This window comes from Protopterus annectens, chromosome 7.part0 (genome assembly GCF_019279795.1).
Source record: "Protopterus annectens isolate FY-2018-M chromosome 7.part0, PAN1.0, whole genome shotgun sequence".
NCBI lineage: Eukaryota > Metazoa > Chordata > Ceratodontiformes > Protopteridae > Protopterus > Protopterus annectens.
Window position 1 is genome coordinate 1,072,853,590 of NC_056739.1, and position 17,623 is coordinate 1,072,871,212.

At 41.5% G+C, this 17,623-nt stretch overlaps 1 protein-coding gene across 1 annotated transcript in view; it reads left to right on the forward strand.

The window, feature by feature from the left end:
• Positions 1–17,623, forward strand: part of TRPM7 (transient receptor potential cation channel subfamily M member 7) — a 1,848,525-nt gene that overhangs the window by 1,550,324 nt on the left and 280,578 nt on the right. The window contains exon 30 of the mRNA XM_044076371.1: positions 7,908–8,191. Within this exon, the coding sequence (XP_043932306.1) occupies positions 7,908–8,191 (284 nt within the window). The remainder of the gene's footprint in view (positions 1–7,907; positions 8,192–17,623) is intronic.

Here is a 17,623-nt window from a genome sequence, read left to right on the forward strand (position 1 = left end):
AAGGAGTCAAAGGTCTCAGGCTTCAAGAGGTGTGACTCGTGCTGTCAGAAAATGTCTTTGACAGACGGTCACACTTCTTGTGTATACTGCCTGGGACCTTTACACCTGCAGGACTCTTGTGCTGTATGCCATGGCTTCAGCCCTAGAGTCCTGCAGGAAAGAAAAAACAAACTTATTTTAAGAGGTTTGCTTAAGCCTGAGGGTTCCCCTACTGCTACTTCGGGCAAACCCTCTAAGGCTTCTAGGTCCTCGACTCCAGCTTCTGAGTCGAGGCCTAAGGCTTCGAAACCTACTGTTACATCGGCTCCGGCTGGAGCCGATGAGTCTCGAACTGCAGCTTCTGTGGTTCCCTCGGCTCCGGCTGGAGCCGAGGCATTGGAAATTCCTGGGTCGGCTCCGATCAGACCATCGGAACCGACATCTAGAAAGAGGTTCAGGTCACCGTCCCTTGGCTCCGTTCATTCGGCTCCAGCGTCTCCCTTGCTGTCTGAACGGAGCCATAGATCTCACTCCTCTAGATCATCAAGGCTTTCGGATCATGACCTTCAGAGGGTAGTGAGTCGACTTCTTAAGTCCGAGGCACTGGCCCAAATGCTTCAGAGCCCGACTCATCAGTCGATGCTTGACCCTATCCCTCAAAATGTTCCTCCTCCGACTCCTTTGAGCTCGGAGCCGGGGCGTTTCGGAACCGAGACTGTGGTAGCGTCGGAACCAATACAATTGTCTTCGGTTCCGTCGTCGGCTCAGATTTCTTCCTTGGAAGAATCTCGGCGCCGGACTTCCCTCGTCGGCTCCAAGGGGGTGAGTGGCATCGGACCCTTGTCCGACCCCGCTCTCCCTCTCGGTGCTTCGGCGCTGGTGAGTTCGGCTCCGGCATCGGCCTCGGAGCCATCACTGTCTGTGCCGAGGGGGGTTCTCAGCTTTTCGGAGCGGGGACCTCTGGCTCTGCCTGACAGGGGTGCGTTCGAGGTCATGCAGAGTGTGTTGGAACCTGGTTCAACTCCACAGTCGGCTCCGTCCGCCCCTCCCTCTTCGGTGCCTCAGGTTATGTCTACTCACTCCCTCATCCCAGACCGCAGAGAGCCAGCTCCTCAAGAATCCCCTGTGGGGATCTCATCCTCTTCCGAGGCCTCTCCTTAATTGGCAGGGGAGCCCCCTAGGAAGAGAAAGTGTAAGAGGAAGCACATAGACTCACCTGAGTCTGTCACCTCTGACACAGATTTAGAGGATTCCGAGGGTTCCCCCTGTTCCCCTTCTGAAGATGTCTCCTTTGCAGACATTCTAGAGATCCTGAAACAGAGGGAAATTGGCCAGCCCTTAACCCTTCGGAGGATGAATCTGTGTATCTTGAGGCGTTTGGCTCTCGCCCTTCCACCTCCTGGGTGTCCCCCCCTTTGACCCCCTCATGCAGGTGGTAGCAAAACAGGCTTGGACGGCTCCTGACTCAGTGGACCCCACCCCCAGGAGACCTTCAAAGTTTATCACAGCACCAGCAGATAAGCAATTTCTGACCAAGGGAGTTTCTGTGGATGCTATGGTGGTAGCTGCTGCCACTAAGAAGGAACTAGCTGATCCTTCGGTGCCCGTCCATCCTCCTAACAAGGAATCTAGGTCTATGGACAGGTACGGGAAGCGGATGTTTTCGTCAGCGACCTTTGCTATGCGTTCGCTGAACTACCTATGCCATTTCACTCGTCTTCAAAGAGACTTGATCAAGGAAGCGAGTGAGATGTTGAAGGACCCTACAGCTGCGGGTTTTCAGGACAAGATGAACGCTCAGCTGGCTACCCTAAACTCTATAGCTAACTCCTCCATGCGCCTCCTTTCATATGCGGCTGATGGAGCGAGCAGAGCCGCAGGGACAGGTGTCGCCTTATGCCGGCATGCCTGGATGCAGCTATGCAATTTTGCGGACCCCTTTAAAATGTCTTTCACTAATTCCCCGTTTGATGGATCATCTCTCTTTGGTCCTCAAGTGAAAGAAACCTTGACGAGGTGCGGGATGGCAAAACTCTTTCTGCCATCGGAGTCCGTTTTTCTACTCCTTCTAGGCCTTACCCCAAAGGCCAGAAAAGTGGGAAAATGTGGTTCCACAAACAATCTCAAGGGACTTTGCCTGACGCACAGAGTCGGTTCCCCTCCAGAGGCAGAGGGGGGAACAATAATGGTAGACGTCGCCCTAGAGGCAGGGGGGGTCCGCAGAACCAGGGCAATTGAGAAACCTTTTCCGATAAGCCCTTCCAGCATCCCTGAGGTGTTGCCCGACTGTCCACCTTCGGAGGCAGTCGGGGGAAGATTGTCACTGTACCCAGAAGCCTGGCGATCCCTAACTCAAGACAAGTGGGTACAGTCCATCATTTCCGAAGGCTATTCCATTCCGTTCTTTCGTATTCCAAATCAATCAAAAAAATCCCTTCCAGATGTTCCACCCGCTCAAAGGGATCAAGCAGCGTTGGAAATCTCAAAGTTGCTTGCAAAAAGAGCCATTCAGCCAGTGCCAGCAGACCAGCAAGGCTCCGAAATCTACTCCAAATTCTTTTGGGTTCCAAAGAAAACAGGGGACTGGAGACCCATTTTGGATCTCAGTATCTTGAACAAGTCGGTCAAGAAAACAAGATTTCGGATGGTCACGCTACAATCCATCCTACCCCTATTGGGAAAGGAAAACTGGATGTGCTCTATAGACCTCCAGGATGTGTACTATCATATAAAAATGAACAGACGCTCCAGGAGATTCCTCCGCTTCCGGCTGGGAACCAGTCACTTTCAATTCAGAGCCCTGCCCTTTGGTCTCACCACTGCCCTCCGGGTGTTTACCAAATGCATGGCAGTGGTAGCTTCTCACCTGAGACGTCAAGGATTCCAGGTGTTTCCATATTTGGACGACTGGCTCCTCACAGCTCCTACCAAGCATCTTCTTCTAATAGCCAGAGACTACACCTTTTGCATTTGTCAAAAGCTAGGTATCTCAATAAATTGCGAAAAGTCTGTTTTGTCGCCTTGTCGTGCTATTACCTTCATAGGCGCAAATCTAGACACAGTCAACATGTCTGCGAGACTAACAGACCAAAGAATAGCAGACATACGCAAACTGGTCTCCCTTCTCTTCCACAGCAACAGAGTCAAAGCCAGATTAGTTCTGAAAGTACTGGGGATTATGGCGGCTGCTATCCCTCTACTTCTATTAGCCAGATTTCACATGAGAATCCTGCAATGGATGCTCTTCACACAATGGTCCTACCAACAACTTCCGCTGTCCCACACCATTATGATTATGCAAGCATGCAAGAATCATCTTCTTTGGTGGATTTCTTCCCCCCAGCTCTTCCTGGGAAGACCCTTTGTTCCTTCCCCTCCGGTTGCTACTCTGACAATGGACGCCTCCCTGATCGGGTGGGGGGGGCATTATCAGGGCAGAACAGTCCAGGGCATATGGCAACCAGACGAACGCCACTTGCATATAAATGTTCTAGAGATGAGAGCAGTGCTTTTAGCGTTGCAAGCCCTTCAAGACTCTCTTCCCTTGGGAACGATAGCAATCCAGACGGACAACATGTCTGTAGTGTGGTATATCAACAAACGAGGCGGAACCAGGTCCTATCCCCTATGTCGAGAAGCACTCAGACTGTGGCAATGGGCGATTTCTTCTCAGCGGTTTCTGATAGCAACGCACATCCCCGGGAAGTCCAATCTAATCGCGGACAAGTTGAGCAGAGCTATCCTCATGCCTCACGAGTGGTCTCTGAAAGATTCTATTTTGGAGAAAATTTTTCTCAAGTGGGGTCAGCCTTGCTGCGACCTTTTTGCTACTCCCCAAAACAGCAAGTGCAGAGATTATTTCACCCTATTCCTGTTACCAGGCCAGCCCAGCAGAGACGCTCTAGTCCAAGTTTGGCCCCGGGGACTTCTGTATGCATTTCCTCCCTTCCCACTAATCTCTCAAGTGATACAGAAAGCTATCGCTCAGAAGGCCTCATTGATCCTCATTGCTCCTTACTGGCCTCGACAGGTTTGGTTCCCCTTTCTACATCAATTTCTGTTGGAGCAACCTTGGCATCTGGACCTAGTTCCAGATCTTTTGATCCATCAATCGGGTCAGTTACATCGCTCCCTCCCCTCTCTGAACCTCACTGCTTGGTTCCTCCAATTCCAACCTTAGCCAGGCTTCCTCAAATATCTCACTCTGTTCGAGATATTTTGATAGCTTCCCATAAATCTTCCACTCGGAAGATTTATCTTAGTAAGTGGAAACGTTTCGCCTATTGGGCTCAAGGAAGGGACATAGATCCTTTCACTGCTTCCATCCAAATAGTCCTTGATTTTCTAGCTGAACTCTTCCATGCAGGTTCATCTCCTTCTACTCTTAAAGTTCAATTGGCAGCTATATCTAACTTTCATGTGGGCACCTCAGATTCTGCCATCATGTCTCACAAGCTTTGCAAAGCTTTTTTGAAGGGAGTTTTTCTTCTTAGACCTCCTATAAGAAATCCTCCTCCCTCTTGGGACCTTAATTTAGTTCTCACATCTTTAATTCTTCCCCCTTTTGAACCTGCAGCCTCCTGTTCAATGAAATTGCTATCCTGGAAGACTCTTTTTCTGGTAGCCATTACTTCAGCTAGAAGGGTCTCAGAGCTTCATGCACTCAGCAGTCGACCACCGTATCTTTTGTTTCATAAGGATAGGGTATCCTTACGGACCATTCCATCCTTTTTACCTAAAGTAGCCTCTGCGGCAAATCTGAATCAAAACATTCACCTCCCTGTGTTTTTTCCTAATTTTTCTAACAGGTCTGAACAAAAATTGCATTGGCTAGATGTCCATCGTCAATTAAGGTATTATTTGGATAGGACCAAACAGATCAGAAAAACTGACCAGTTGTTTGTCTCTTATGCAGAAGGCAGAAAGGGCCTGTCAGTTTCGAAGGTATCACTCTCCAGATGGCTAACATCCCTGATTTCCTTTGTGTATGAAATTAGACACCAAAAGTTGCCTAACAAACCAAAGGCCCATTCGACTAGAGCTTTGGCTACTTCTATAGCTTTCCAAGACAGGCTGCCTCTTGATACCATTTGTGCAGCAGCTACATGGGCTACTCCTCACACTTTCATTTCTCATTATAAGTTGGATTTAGCTTCTAGACATAGAGCTAATTTTGGTTCCACTGTACTCAAGAGTCTGTTCCGATAGGCCACCGGGACAAGGTGCTAGGGACGGTCCCATCCAGCAAGAATGAAGGCGAGATGGACAACTTAACATATAGAAGTTATGTTCTTACCATAACGTTCCATGTTAGTTGTCTTCTCGCCTTCTTGCGTCCCACCCTCCTTCCCCCTAGCCTGGACAGACCTAGAGGAGTTTGATTGTGACCTCTCTTTCTACCACCTCTATTGTATATAGGTATATGCTATACTGTGCATATATTCCTTCATCAGGTTTTCAGGTCACCTTCTTCCCTTCCTTTTATAGAGGTGGGTTTTCCCTTTTCCAGTAGTTCTGGAGTTATTATTGGCTGGGCCTAGCTTACAAACGAGATCTGAGGTAATACCGCCTAGCATTGTGGGATATAAGGGGAGCCTCGAGCTGGTGGAACCAACTCTCGAGCTTTTAGAGTGGCCGAGTCGGAGCCGAGGTCGGCTCCGAACCCATCCAGCAAGAAAGAAGGCGAGAAGAAGACAACTAACATGGAACGTTATGGTAAGAACATAACTTCTATTTCCTGTTTGAGCTCCTCATCGTTCAGCTATCACTTTCCTATCATAGCATTATTGCTGAATTATATGTATAGAGTGTATATAATAGCTGAATACTCAGTCTGAGGTGTTGTAGTGGTCAGAGACATTATGGGTAAGGGAGGAGCTCAAGGTTTGGATCCTGTTATCTGTACAAAGTGGCAGAGTTGGATCCAAACCCATCAGTTCCATTGGCTGAGAAACAATGAAAATGGACAACACAGATGGAACATTATGGTGAGTTCATAACTTTTATCTTTTTTTGTGCCTAATGTATTCGGTGCATCTAGTAGGAGATGAACCATTTCATTTTGGATCATATGCCGCAGAAGGTTTTGTTTTAATGCTGTAAAGTAAATATTTCAACAGTCCATTCGTGTTTGAGGTCGCCTTTTTTTACCTATTTGTACGGCAGCCACTTAGTCTGATGTGCACATTTACCAGGCGTTACAAATTGGATTGCATTTCCTGGGTTAGAGGTGATTTTAGATGATGTATCTGGGGCCTTCACCCCATTATTGAATTAATAGCTAAGTTACTGTACCCACTCAGCTAAGGACTGCAAGAAAGAAGATGGTGAAGCATTGTAATACATTTGTATGACATACTGTTACAGTAAGTAACTGTGTTGTTCTATATCCAAACTTTAGATAACTGCATCAAATGTTTCCTATTATTCATTGCTGGAGCTATGCTGGAATGAAATGAATGGTAGGTGAAACCCTCTGAAGTCTTGATTAGCCCCTTGTGCATTGTGTTGAGTTAATAATGTCATGTTATGTTTAAAGGCTGTAGTCAGTTTATTTTGAATACCTGAGCTGCCCTTGATTAAATATTCAATGTAAAAAAAAAAGTTAATGCATTTAAATTCAGACCTACTTTTCCAAGAGATTGAATCCACATCAGATCCTAAAAACAGTGTTTTTGCAGGGGGCATCCCACATCCTTGCTACTAACCAGTTCCAAGGTTACATAACAGTGGAAACAAGGGCAAATTCTCTCACCTTAATATCTTGTGATCTTGGAAAACACACTGTGCAGTAACTCAGTAGCGGTATAAGTAAATGGAACACACCAATTTGTTTCATTGTTAATAGGGGACGGGCTGAACTTGGTCAGAAAATTCTGTAGCTGCATTCATAGTTGAACCAGACTTTGATGTCTGTAGCTAAATAAATTTTCTACTAATTGCATCTCAACTAGCTGAACATCACCAGGCTATAGCAATGGCATTGTGTAATTTCACAGACTATCCAGAGGAGGACGGGTGGCTGTTTATATTGCCGAATTCTAGAGTAGTCATCACAGTAGTATACTGCTTTTACTAGCAGAGTGACAGAGACTGGCCTTCTCATGTATTCTGCATGTGGCACCAAGTAGCAGAGGTTTCCACATACTGTTTCTGTTGTGCACTGACAATCTTTGGTGATTTCTCACTGACGTCTTCGCTTTGAGTTCTGGAGTGTTCCGTTGCTAAGGGATAGGTATACTGTAATGTAATTGACAGCTATAACCCAGCTCCGTCTAGCAGCACTGCTATTGTTACTGCTATGAAGAAATTTTCCACCATTTACTGCCTTTCAGGGCAATGCAGCAGTCCAGCCAATTAAAAAGATTGTGATTGTGATGGTTATAGTATTCGGATTGTGATTGTGTAGTGTTATAGTATTTAGTACAACGGAAGATGGTTCCCCCTTCTAATGTAATGATGATTATGTCACGGAGCTTGACTTTTCCAAGTCAGGACAATAACTTCCCATAGTTCAAGATTATTAAGGCTATAGTATTTTTTGTCTGCAGGCCTTTATGCATGTTTGCTAAATATTTTTGTTGTATTAAAGAATTACAAAATAAAAAGTGTACCATGAGTGCCAAGTTATTTTCTATTTGTATTTTACTGGGTCCTGTTTGGTGTGACTTATTGATTCTTCTGATTCCAAAGAAAAATGCACTTGTTTTTATTTAAAAACTTGTGTAAGTTCTGCATGCTCATAATGAGAAATTGTTAGCCTGTTGATATAGCCTGGATAGAATGGAAAAGTTTTGGGTTGCTGTCATTCATAGCTTTTACAATGTGCAACTCAACAGAAAATTCTGCCATGTGTGTGTTCTTCTGTGTTCATTAAATTTTTTGTGGTGTATATTTTAACTTTCAAGATTTTTTCTGAAATTTTTTAGGTGAAGCTGTAACAGTATATCAGCTAGAAGAAAGCTCTCCCAGCATTATGAATAACAGCATGTCATCTTGGTCACAGAGAGGGCTTTGTGCCAAAATTGAGTTCCTTAGTAAGGAAGAAATGGGAGGAGGCTTGCGAAGAGCCCTCAAAGTTGTATGCACCTGGGCTGAACATGATATTCTAAAACCAGGACAACTTTATATTGTCAAGTCTTTTCTACCTGAAGTTGTCAACACGTGGAAAGGCATCTACAAAGATGATACTGTGCTTCACCTCTGTCTCAGGGTAAGTGTACAGTTCACAACCCTGTATAGCAGTGATAACTTTAAACTTTGGGATTTTAGTAAATGTGTTGCAACAGGATTTCAAATCATGCATCATTCTGTGATGTTTATAACTCCAAGGTCTACTTTCGGTAGAACAATGAATATACAGATGTATGCCCATCTTAAATTGTTTGGCAGTTTAGCACAGAGGATTAAGGCTGTGGGCCATTAGCAAGCATCATCCTCTAGTCTTGGGTTCGAGTTTTTTCTGTATCCACTTGTCTGATTATGCAACTCAAAGCAAGTGAATTACTATGACAGTGCTCCCTGATCTTCAGTGAAAATGGGCTTCAAACCAGCAAGACAACCTGATTTAACAGTCAATCAGATATGTATATGTTATAGAGAAATCAGTGTCAGTGGTTCAGCAGGAAGCATACTTGGATGATCAGAAAGTTGCAGGTTCCAGCCTCACATAGATGCCTGTTAATTTACTGGCACTGCATTGCAGCATTAACGGTGCTGTATTCCTGAAGTGTTTGTCTTTTTTGAAGAGATGTTAAGCCAATGCCATGCCTATCTGTGGCACATATTAGAAAGAGTAGGGGCTTTGTAAATTTCCCATACAAACATTTATATTCTTACATAACACACAATTTTATATGCATGTATATATGTACATATACACAAACTGTACTAAAACAAAGCATTGTACTTAACTTTCTGATACCCATTTCCATATATATATATACTAATATTTCTTTTACCTCTTCCAACATTCTTCCATTTCTTGTTTTACAGTACAGCTTTGCATATTCCTTTCCTTCTAGTTCAATAACACATTAACATTTTCCTGTAGTAGACCGCATATAACTAATTTTCTTTTTAATTTTTTTCCATGTAGAGTAATTTTTTACTTGGGTTCACTCTTTGTAATTTTGAGAGTTTTCTGTCAACCATAATCTAGGTATGAATTATTCTTTTGCAATTTGGAAAATGACTGCACAGTGGGGTTTTTTGTCTTTCACACATTTTATCTGTACACATTATTTTGCCTTTATTATTCATTTATTCTTTTACTGGCATCATGCCATGAGTTAGTGTCCTGAAATTTCCTTTTTTTTAAATCGTTCCCCTCCATTTCAAAATACCAACTTTCCTAGATACCCAACTTAAAACTTTGTATTTCATAGTTTTCATTCATAACATGCAAGTACCTAGTTTTCTTTTTCATCAATGTTTGAATAAGTACAGTTTTCTTTCTTTTTTGCAAATTTCTTGAAATTTCTGTCATCTGTTTTAAGTTCATAGGAAAGTACAAGGCAGTTAGTCTGCAGATCATTGCAAGCCAAGCCTCAAGGAGGCCAAGACAAGATAGACTGAGGGAGAATTTGAGTCTGCTTATCCAGTTATCTATGTTTATCTTGAAGGTTGCAATGATGCTACTCCGGTCGACATGTAATGGAAGTTTGTTCCAGAGGTGAGGGATATGTTGGGATATGAATCTATCATGCCAACATGTCTTATTCATCTACTGATGAAGGTTTAGTTCTTCTAACAGGTATTGAGGTGCCTTTTGTTCTGTGAAGGAATAAGAAGTCAAAGAACATTGGACCTTTCATGACTTGAAACAGATCTCCGTAGAGGAGTTGTATGAGAGACTGAGGGCTGCTAAGCTGTCCTGATAATTAAAATTGTTGAGGCCAGTGATATTTTAGCTGAGTCTGTGAGGTCTCCCAAGTTGATTGATATGTCTAGCCAAGTACATGTCAAAAGGCACATTATATTCAATAATGGGTCTGATGAGATAGGAGTAAAGGTGAATTAAGACATTTAGATCTAGTAGAGATATCTTTGGAAATTAGATGGACTAGATAGAAGGTTTTCCTTAATACTGCAGAGACGTGATGGTCAAACAATCAGGAATTATGGACAAGCGTTCCTAAATCCCTTACAATAGTGTTTGACTTTTAGAGTTTTATCACCCATTTGTTATGTGAAATTTTTTTGTTTACCAAAATAAACTATGCTCATTTTTTCTGCTTTAATTTGAAACTGTCGGCTTTGCACCACTTGTTAACAAGGTCTAACCCATATTGGAGCAGTTGCCAAAGGAAGATCAAGTAATGGGCTTGTATGACTTTATGGAATTACCATATCATTGAACCCTGGAATGTCAAGACAAGAAAACCAAAACGTAAAAACATTGCAAGACCTAAGTATCTCTATCCACATCATCGAAAAGAAGGCAGGCACTCTGGACCTGCATTTCTGTGTCAATTACACAATCTGTGTTACGAGACATTGCATTAGTACTTGCATTTCTGTACTACTAAGGTGTTAGCAGTGTTGTCCTGCCTCTGCTTGTCTTCTGTTTGATTCTCTGCTAATGTGAAAATGCAGGCTTGATGCATTTGTCAGCTTTGTCTTTACCATGTGCAGTTTTTGCTGAGACATTATTATATCAAATGAATTTGTCCACTTTCTTTGCACTCTTCTCTGTTATTTTTCCCATTCTTGTTCTACTATCTGAGTCTTACCAAATGTTAATCCTAATGTGTTGTACCTCTTATTCTCTTTAATTTGTTTTGCATTTTATGTCCGCATCCATTACATTTTATTTATTTTGTGTCAGATCCATTCTGTTTAGCTCACATATGTTAACACACTGTTAGGCTGTTCTTGATCATTATAGTAATGTTATCCACTCATGGCATGCTTAATTACTTGACAGCATTATATCAACTTATTCTTATGTGTAATGTGATAACACCCAGTCTGCCTGGTTTTTACCTTCTTTTCTTTATGGCTGTAAATAGCCATGTACTTGGAGAACGTCCTTACTTGATGCCTACGCTTGTTTGTTGTATGACCCTACATGTCCATTTATTAAAGATCTGAGCACTGATGTTTCATTGCATCAGATTTTTTTAAACCATGCTATAAACTTATTTTTCCTGATATACTTCCTCTAGGTTTTCCACAGCCTTACACTTGATCCATAATATGGATGGGACAGCTAGAGATGTGGGTTCAGGAATTTGCAATGTGGCGACACGGGTGGCTGTACCTTGCTGATTTTGTGGACCATTTCAGTGCAGTATTTGTCAATGCTATCAGACAGATTGTTTGGACAAATGATAAATGACATGCTACTGCAAAGTGAGCAAGAGGGCAAAATGCTCACTAATGTCTGGATAAAGTTTTTAGCCCTTCAATGGTCCTTTCAAAGAAGCCAAAAATGAGCTAATAACTCAGTTTACAAATTTCCAACAGCCCTAACCGAGACAGCAGTATGACAGAGATCCCAGTGTAGGGGAGTTCTTGTGTAACCAGCACACCAGAGGCAGAGGTGGTCTGCGACAGCAAGGGTTCAGGGGATCCTTTCGAGGATCTTACCAATATGAACCCTGAAAAGTTGCCTGACTGTCTTACTCTGTAGGCAGTCAGTGGATGACTTACACTGTATCTGCCTGTCATGCAAGACAGGCGGATAAGGGAAATTATATCCAGTGGTTACGCCATACCATTTTTAACAATCCTCATACATATGCCTTCCCATTGCAGTTCCACTCCATTTGAGGAGGGTGGTACAACAGGAGGTATTCAACTGCCTACAAAAATGAGCCATCCAAGAGGTTGTCGCAGAGCAGAGAGGATCCAGATTTTACTCTTGATTCTTCTTGGTACCCAGAAGGACTCAGAACCTCATACCAATCTTTGACCTAATTTGGTTAAATCAGTACATGAAGAAAGAGACGTTCTCGAATGGGCATGGTCCGGTTCTTCCTACAACGTTTACAGGTGGGAGACTGGATGTACTGTTTGGATCTCCAGTATGTGTACCTACACATCAAAATAGCAAAGTCATCCAGGAAATTCTTGTGCTTTCAGGTGGCGGCCAGCCATTATCAGTTTTGAGCTTTCCTTTCTGACTCCCTCCAGGTGTTCACAAAATGTATAACTCCAGTCACAGCACACATGCAACTGCTGGACATGAGGATCTTCTCCTGCTTGGTCATCTAGCTCATAGTTGCCCCATCTATGGAGAAACCTGTCACAGCAAGACAGTATTTGTTCCATCTGTGTTCATCTTTGTGAATCAAGTTCAATGTGGCAAAATTCCAGCTGGATCCATCAGTCCCATACATTTATTTGCTGACAGCTGGATGCAGTCGACCACAAAGTGATGTTACCACCAGACAGGATTTCATCCATAGTTCACCAAGTTACAAGTCTTTCAAAAAATCTAAACCCTGTTTCAACCACAGTGCTCAAAGTGTTGAATCTGATGGGTGCCTCAATTCAGGCAGTACCGTATACCAGACTAAACATGAGTATATTACATTGGAAGCTCAGGACTTAGGGGACCAGTCATTCCAGTATATGACACATAGAATCAAACTCTCAAAAAGTTAAACCATGCTTCTACTGTAGTGGGCAAATACGCAAACTTTCTGTGCACTATACACCCTTTGTTCAACCAATTCCCACTGCCACATAACAGATCCCTTCTGGGTTGGGGGCATTATTTAGACAAAACACTCTAAAATACAAGGACACCATAAAAGGCCAAATCTGACATCACTGTAGTGGAAAATTAGTGCATTCCTCTTAGAGTATGCAGACATTTCAAGGCTATCTGTCACCCCACAGTGCAGTATCCATCCTCTCTGGCAAAATGTTTGTAGTGTGGGACATAACAGGCAAGCTGGAACCCAATCTTACCCTATTTGCAGAGTAGCCATGAGGGTGTGGGAATAGGTTGTAACATCACATTGCTTTCTTATAGCAATGCACATACCGGGGACATCTACAGTGATTGTGGACAGGATGAGCAGACAGCTATTGCTGTCACATGAATGGTCTCTCAAAACGGCAGTAGCTTAGAAGATATTCCAGAGAGGGGAACATCCAGTTGCAGTCTTTGTTTCATCAGTTCAGCACCAAATGTGACAGGTTTACTCCATCATCTCCCAAGAAGGGCAGTCCACAACTTATGCTCCATCATCTTCCAAGAGGGGCAGTCCACAAGTCATGCTAACTCCACTGTTTGGACCCCAAATCTCCTTTATGCATTGACCCTAATTGTACTGATAACCAGATTTCTTCAAACAGCCAAGATGCAAAGGTTATTCTCGTAGCCCCATTCTGTCCATGCCAGGTAATTTCCCCCTTCTGTGGACACTGCTCAAGAGAAAACCCCCTTCTTTTTCCTGCAGCACCCTTCTCTGCTCTCTCTCATTTGTCCAGGTGACCTCACCCAAACATTCAGTCTCTGTGCTTGACAGCATGGTTTCTCCAAATCCAATAATGGCCAGGGAACATTGCTTCCTCCTGTAGTGATTAGTCTGATAAGTGCCTGTCACAGACCTTCTACAAGAAAAAATTAAAAGGGAAATGGAATTAGCTTTCTATTTAGGCTGCTCAGCAGAATATAGACCATTTCTCAACTACTATATTTCAAGTGTGTACCTCCTTATCAGACAATGAAAAAGGGGATAGATACTCTATGGTAAACTTTCATCCAGCAGTTATATCTATCTTTCACTAAGGTTTTTCTTGTCATTCCCTAGCTTCACATAAGGTATGCAAAGCCTTTTTAAAGGGAGTAAAAAAACACCTTGGGTTCATCATGATCCCACTTGAGATCTCAGTTTTGAACAGCAGAAATAGACAAAGCTTCCATTTGAGCCAGGGAGGTCATCAGGTACAACATTTCTCTCTTGGAAGACTATGCTTGTGGTAGACATTACTTTAGCAAAACAGGTCTTCCAGATTTCCTGACCTGATTTTTCATCAAGACAGAATCATGCTTAAAACTATCCATTCCTTTAAGCCCACAGTGGCCACTTAGTTGAATTTGAAACACTCTATGTTTTTACTGGTATTCTTTCCTAACTGTTCTAACAAGGATGAGTACCTGTTACATTGTCAGAATGTACATAGGTAACTTAGATTTTGTCTTCATCACCCAAAGGACTTTAGAAAAGATTAACAGTTGTTTCCTTTTCTAATGCTAGTAAATGATTGAAAGTGACCATTTCCAAGTGGATGTCCAGTTGTATTACTTACTGTTAGTCTTCCAGTGACAGACCCTTGAGTACTAGGCCAAAACCTCACTCTGTCAGGACTTAGGCTACATCCATGTCCTTTTTACAAAATTTGCCTTTTGAAGGGATCACAGCTGCCACTACAGAGTCAACCTCACATATGTTTGGGAAGCATTATAGCTTGAATACTTTGTCTAAAGCTCAAGCTTTATTTGATGCCACCATTCTTAAATGCTTGTTGTCCTAGACCTCCCAAGTTTTGCCAGGGTTTCTGTCCACCAGTTTCCAGTGTTCAGGCAGGACCAGATTAAATACATAAGTTAAATATGTTAGATTTATCTAGTCTCTGTCTGGACCATTGTACAACCTTGCCCACCTGATCACCCTCAGATTGTCACTTCGGAGTGGAATCTGTAGGAGCACTGGAGGTCTGGTTTCACTCCATGGCTCCTAATTAAATATTTAGTTTACCTTCAGTTTGGAGGCATATACAGGCTAATCCTAATTACCTGATCTGGAGTTTTTCCTCTTAGGAGCAGGGGGTTATGGGATTGGGAAAGAACTCAATCTTGCAAGGAATGTTGTTGCTGAGGAAAAACTGCTGAAGTCAACCAGTCCACCAGTTTCCAGTCTCTGGACAGAGACCAGATAAATCCAACACTCTGTTAAATACATAACTTAAGTCTCTGATTTATAGAACTCCTCTTTTATATGTAGAATTATTTTTATCTTTTCTTAAATGTATAACCACTGTTTTTTTTAACATATTATTTCCCCTGTTATATTCCTGTACAGAAATCAAGTTAATCCCCTGAACTTTAAGGCGCTTTTTCTTCCAGATTGATCTGTTATTTAATCGTTTGTTTTCAGCAGTTGTATTTTCTTTTCTTTTACTTATTGTGCCATCTACTTCTACCTCTTTACTTTCTTCCACTTCTTCCTTCAGTATACCAATTCTGTTTGCTTAAAAAAGGTCATTGACATCCATACCTATTATTAGTTTACATTTTCTTCTGTTACGTGTAAGTTCTGTTTCTGTAATTGCTGCACTGTTTTTTCAAGTATTATACGGATTTTTTTTTTTTTTTTCTAGAACATTCCATGTACTCTTCACCAATAGGTAAACAGCCCAGTAATGATTAGTCCCACTACATTCACTGGGAAACTCAAAATGATTTTGTTTTTCACACTTGTTACACATATGGCCTTCTTTATAACATAGGTAACAGTATTGTGATTATTATTTTTTTTCACCAACAGAATACACAATGTGTATATTATTTTGTTATCTTGCGCTTTGGCAGTATTACAACTCCTTCTGTTCCACCTGCCTGATATTTTTAGTAATGTATGTCACAGAATTCTGACAAAGTTGTTCTTATCACACTTGCTGGAATTTCATCATTTCTAATGTAAATTTGCAGTTTCTTTCTTTTAAATGTCAAATTTATACACAGAAACATCTTTCCATATCACTGTGTTGTTTGCTGTCCAACTGTTCCATAATGTTTTAAAATATTATACTGTCATTCCTGAAATGAATCAGACCTCTTACCTATTTGGGTTGAATTCCTGATGGCAAGACTACTTCTTGATGGTTTGTGTCTGTGCTTACATAGAGTGTACCACAGTTCTCTGTTTATTAAACATCTCTTGTGCATATCATGAAGTCATTCCCAGCAGCTCAGTTAGTCTTCTTTTCATTAAACTGTGTTTCTTGGGTTTTTAATTTCTCCAAGTCTTTTGGGTTTCTAATACCATGACTGGAATGGACCCCATTCCTAAGTCAAAGTACGATTAAAGTTCATAAAATTAGTATTGTTTCACTGTTTGATGTCAGCCAAAAGTGCTCTTCGCAGCACCCACAATGTGCCCAGTAATGACTCCTCCTGCAATTCGTAAACTGTTACATAAATTGGTAACATATCTAAATACGATTGTAAATTCTTTTTTATAAAACAGTGTAAGAAACTTCTCTGTGTGGAAGATTTTCAGTCCATATATCTCTAGTTAATCACTGTATATTAATCAGATCAGACAATAGTAGTAGACATAGCGAACTTAAACTCGTCTTAAGTCAAAACAAAACAAAACAAAAAAATAATAATAGAAAATATATAATTGTACAGCTTACTAAGTATTCAAAAGTAATCCAAGCAAGGCAGGCAGTCTGTTTCCAGTCGAAAATCTTTTATTAAGTACACAGACAAGCGATCCAGGTAAAACAAAAATAGAGTAATAATTTCCTCACAAGCTTTCTAAATATATTTATACTTTTTATCAGGCATGGGAGTGGTTTATTGTGCTGTAAAACAAAGTGTTGGTGTTACACATGTTAAATTCACATCCCTTCCCCCATCAGTCTGACATTCGAGCTGGTCCTGCCCTACTTAGTAACTGTCATAATAATATAACCCTTATGTACTTTAAATAAAATTTATAATGATGTGGTACCTCTTATTTAACCAGATTATTAAGTAGATTATTTAGTCTGTGATTTTATCCAAGACAATATACTACATGGCTGGAAATGTATCAGCCTTAGTTCATTTGGCAGTCCCAAAAAAAAAAATATATATATATATATATATATATATATATATATAAACTGCGGTGGTGGTGCTGCGGTAGCCTTGTCGCCTCACAGTAAGACGTTGTCCTGTTCGATTCTCAGCTAAAGCGTCTTATGTGTGGAGACATCTGTGAATGGGCGTACCTTCGTTGAAGGTTGTGCATCAGAGCTGGCAACTCGGCACGTAAAAATCTACTGCCAGTCATTAGCGGACCGGAGTTCCGCTGTGGCGACCCCTAACATATACATATATACACACACACACATATACATTTTGCATGTAAAAATCAGTTTCTATTTTCATAACCTATTGTTAACTAAGATCGCTTTCGTCCTTCTAGACTTCTTCAGGTCTATGTAGAAGAACCCTAAAAACTATCTATAAAAATATATATAATTGTATAATTAGTTAGTATTGTTATTACACATCATTTTGAATAAAGTGGAAAAAAGAACCAGAAAAAATGCATGTATGATGATGGAAACAAAATATACACTTAAATTATAACTGATTTAAAATGGTATTTAAAACCAACTGGTAGAATAAAATAAAATACAATTAGCCGTGTAAACAATGTGGCAATTTTCTAAGTTCCAGTGCACTTCTAATTGAACAGCAGTAGTTTAGTCCAGGCTTCCTAAAAGAGTTCAGCTTTAATTGCCACATGAGTTCATGTTTCTCCAGAATATTCGGGATGTCTCCTTCAAGATCACCCATGTCTATGCGATCTAGGATCTGGAACTTAAAACCTGTGTGTCTTGTATGAAGAGAAAGGTGTTTGGCTAGTGCATTATTTTTACATCCAGAGCGGATTTCTGACAGATG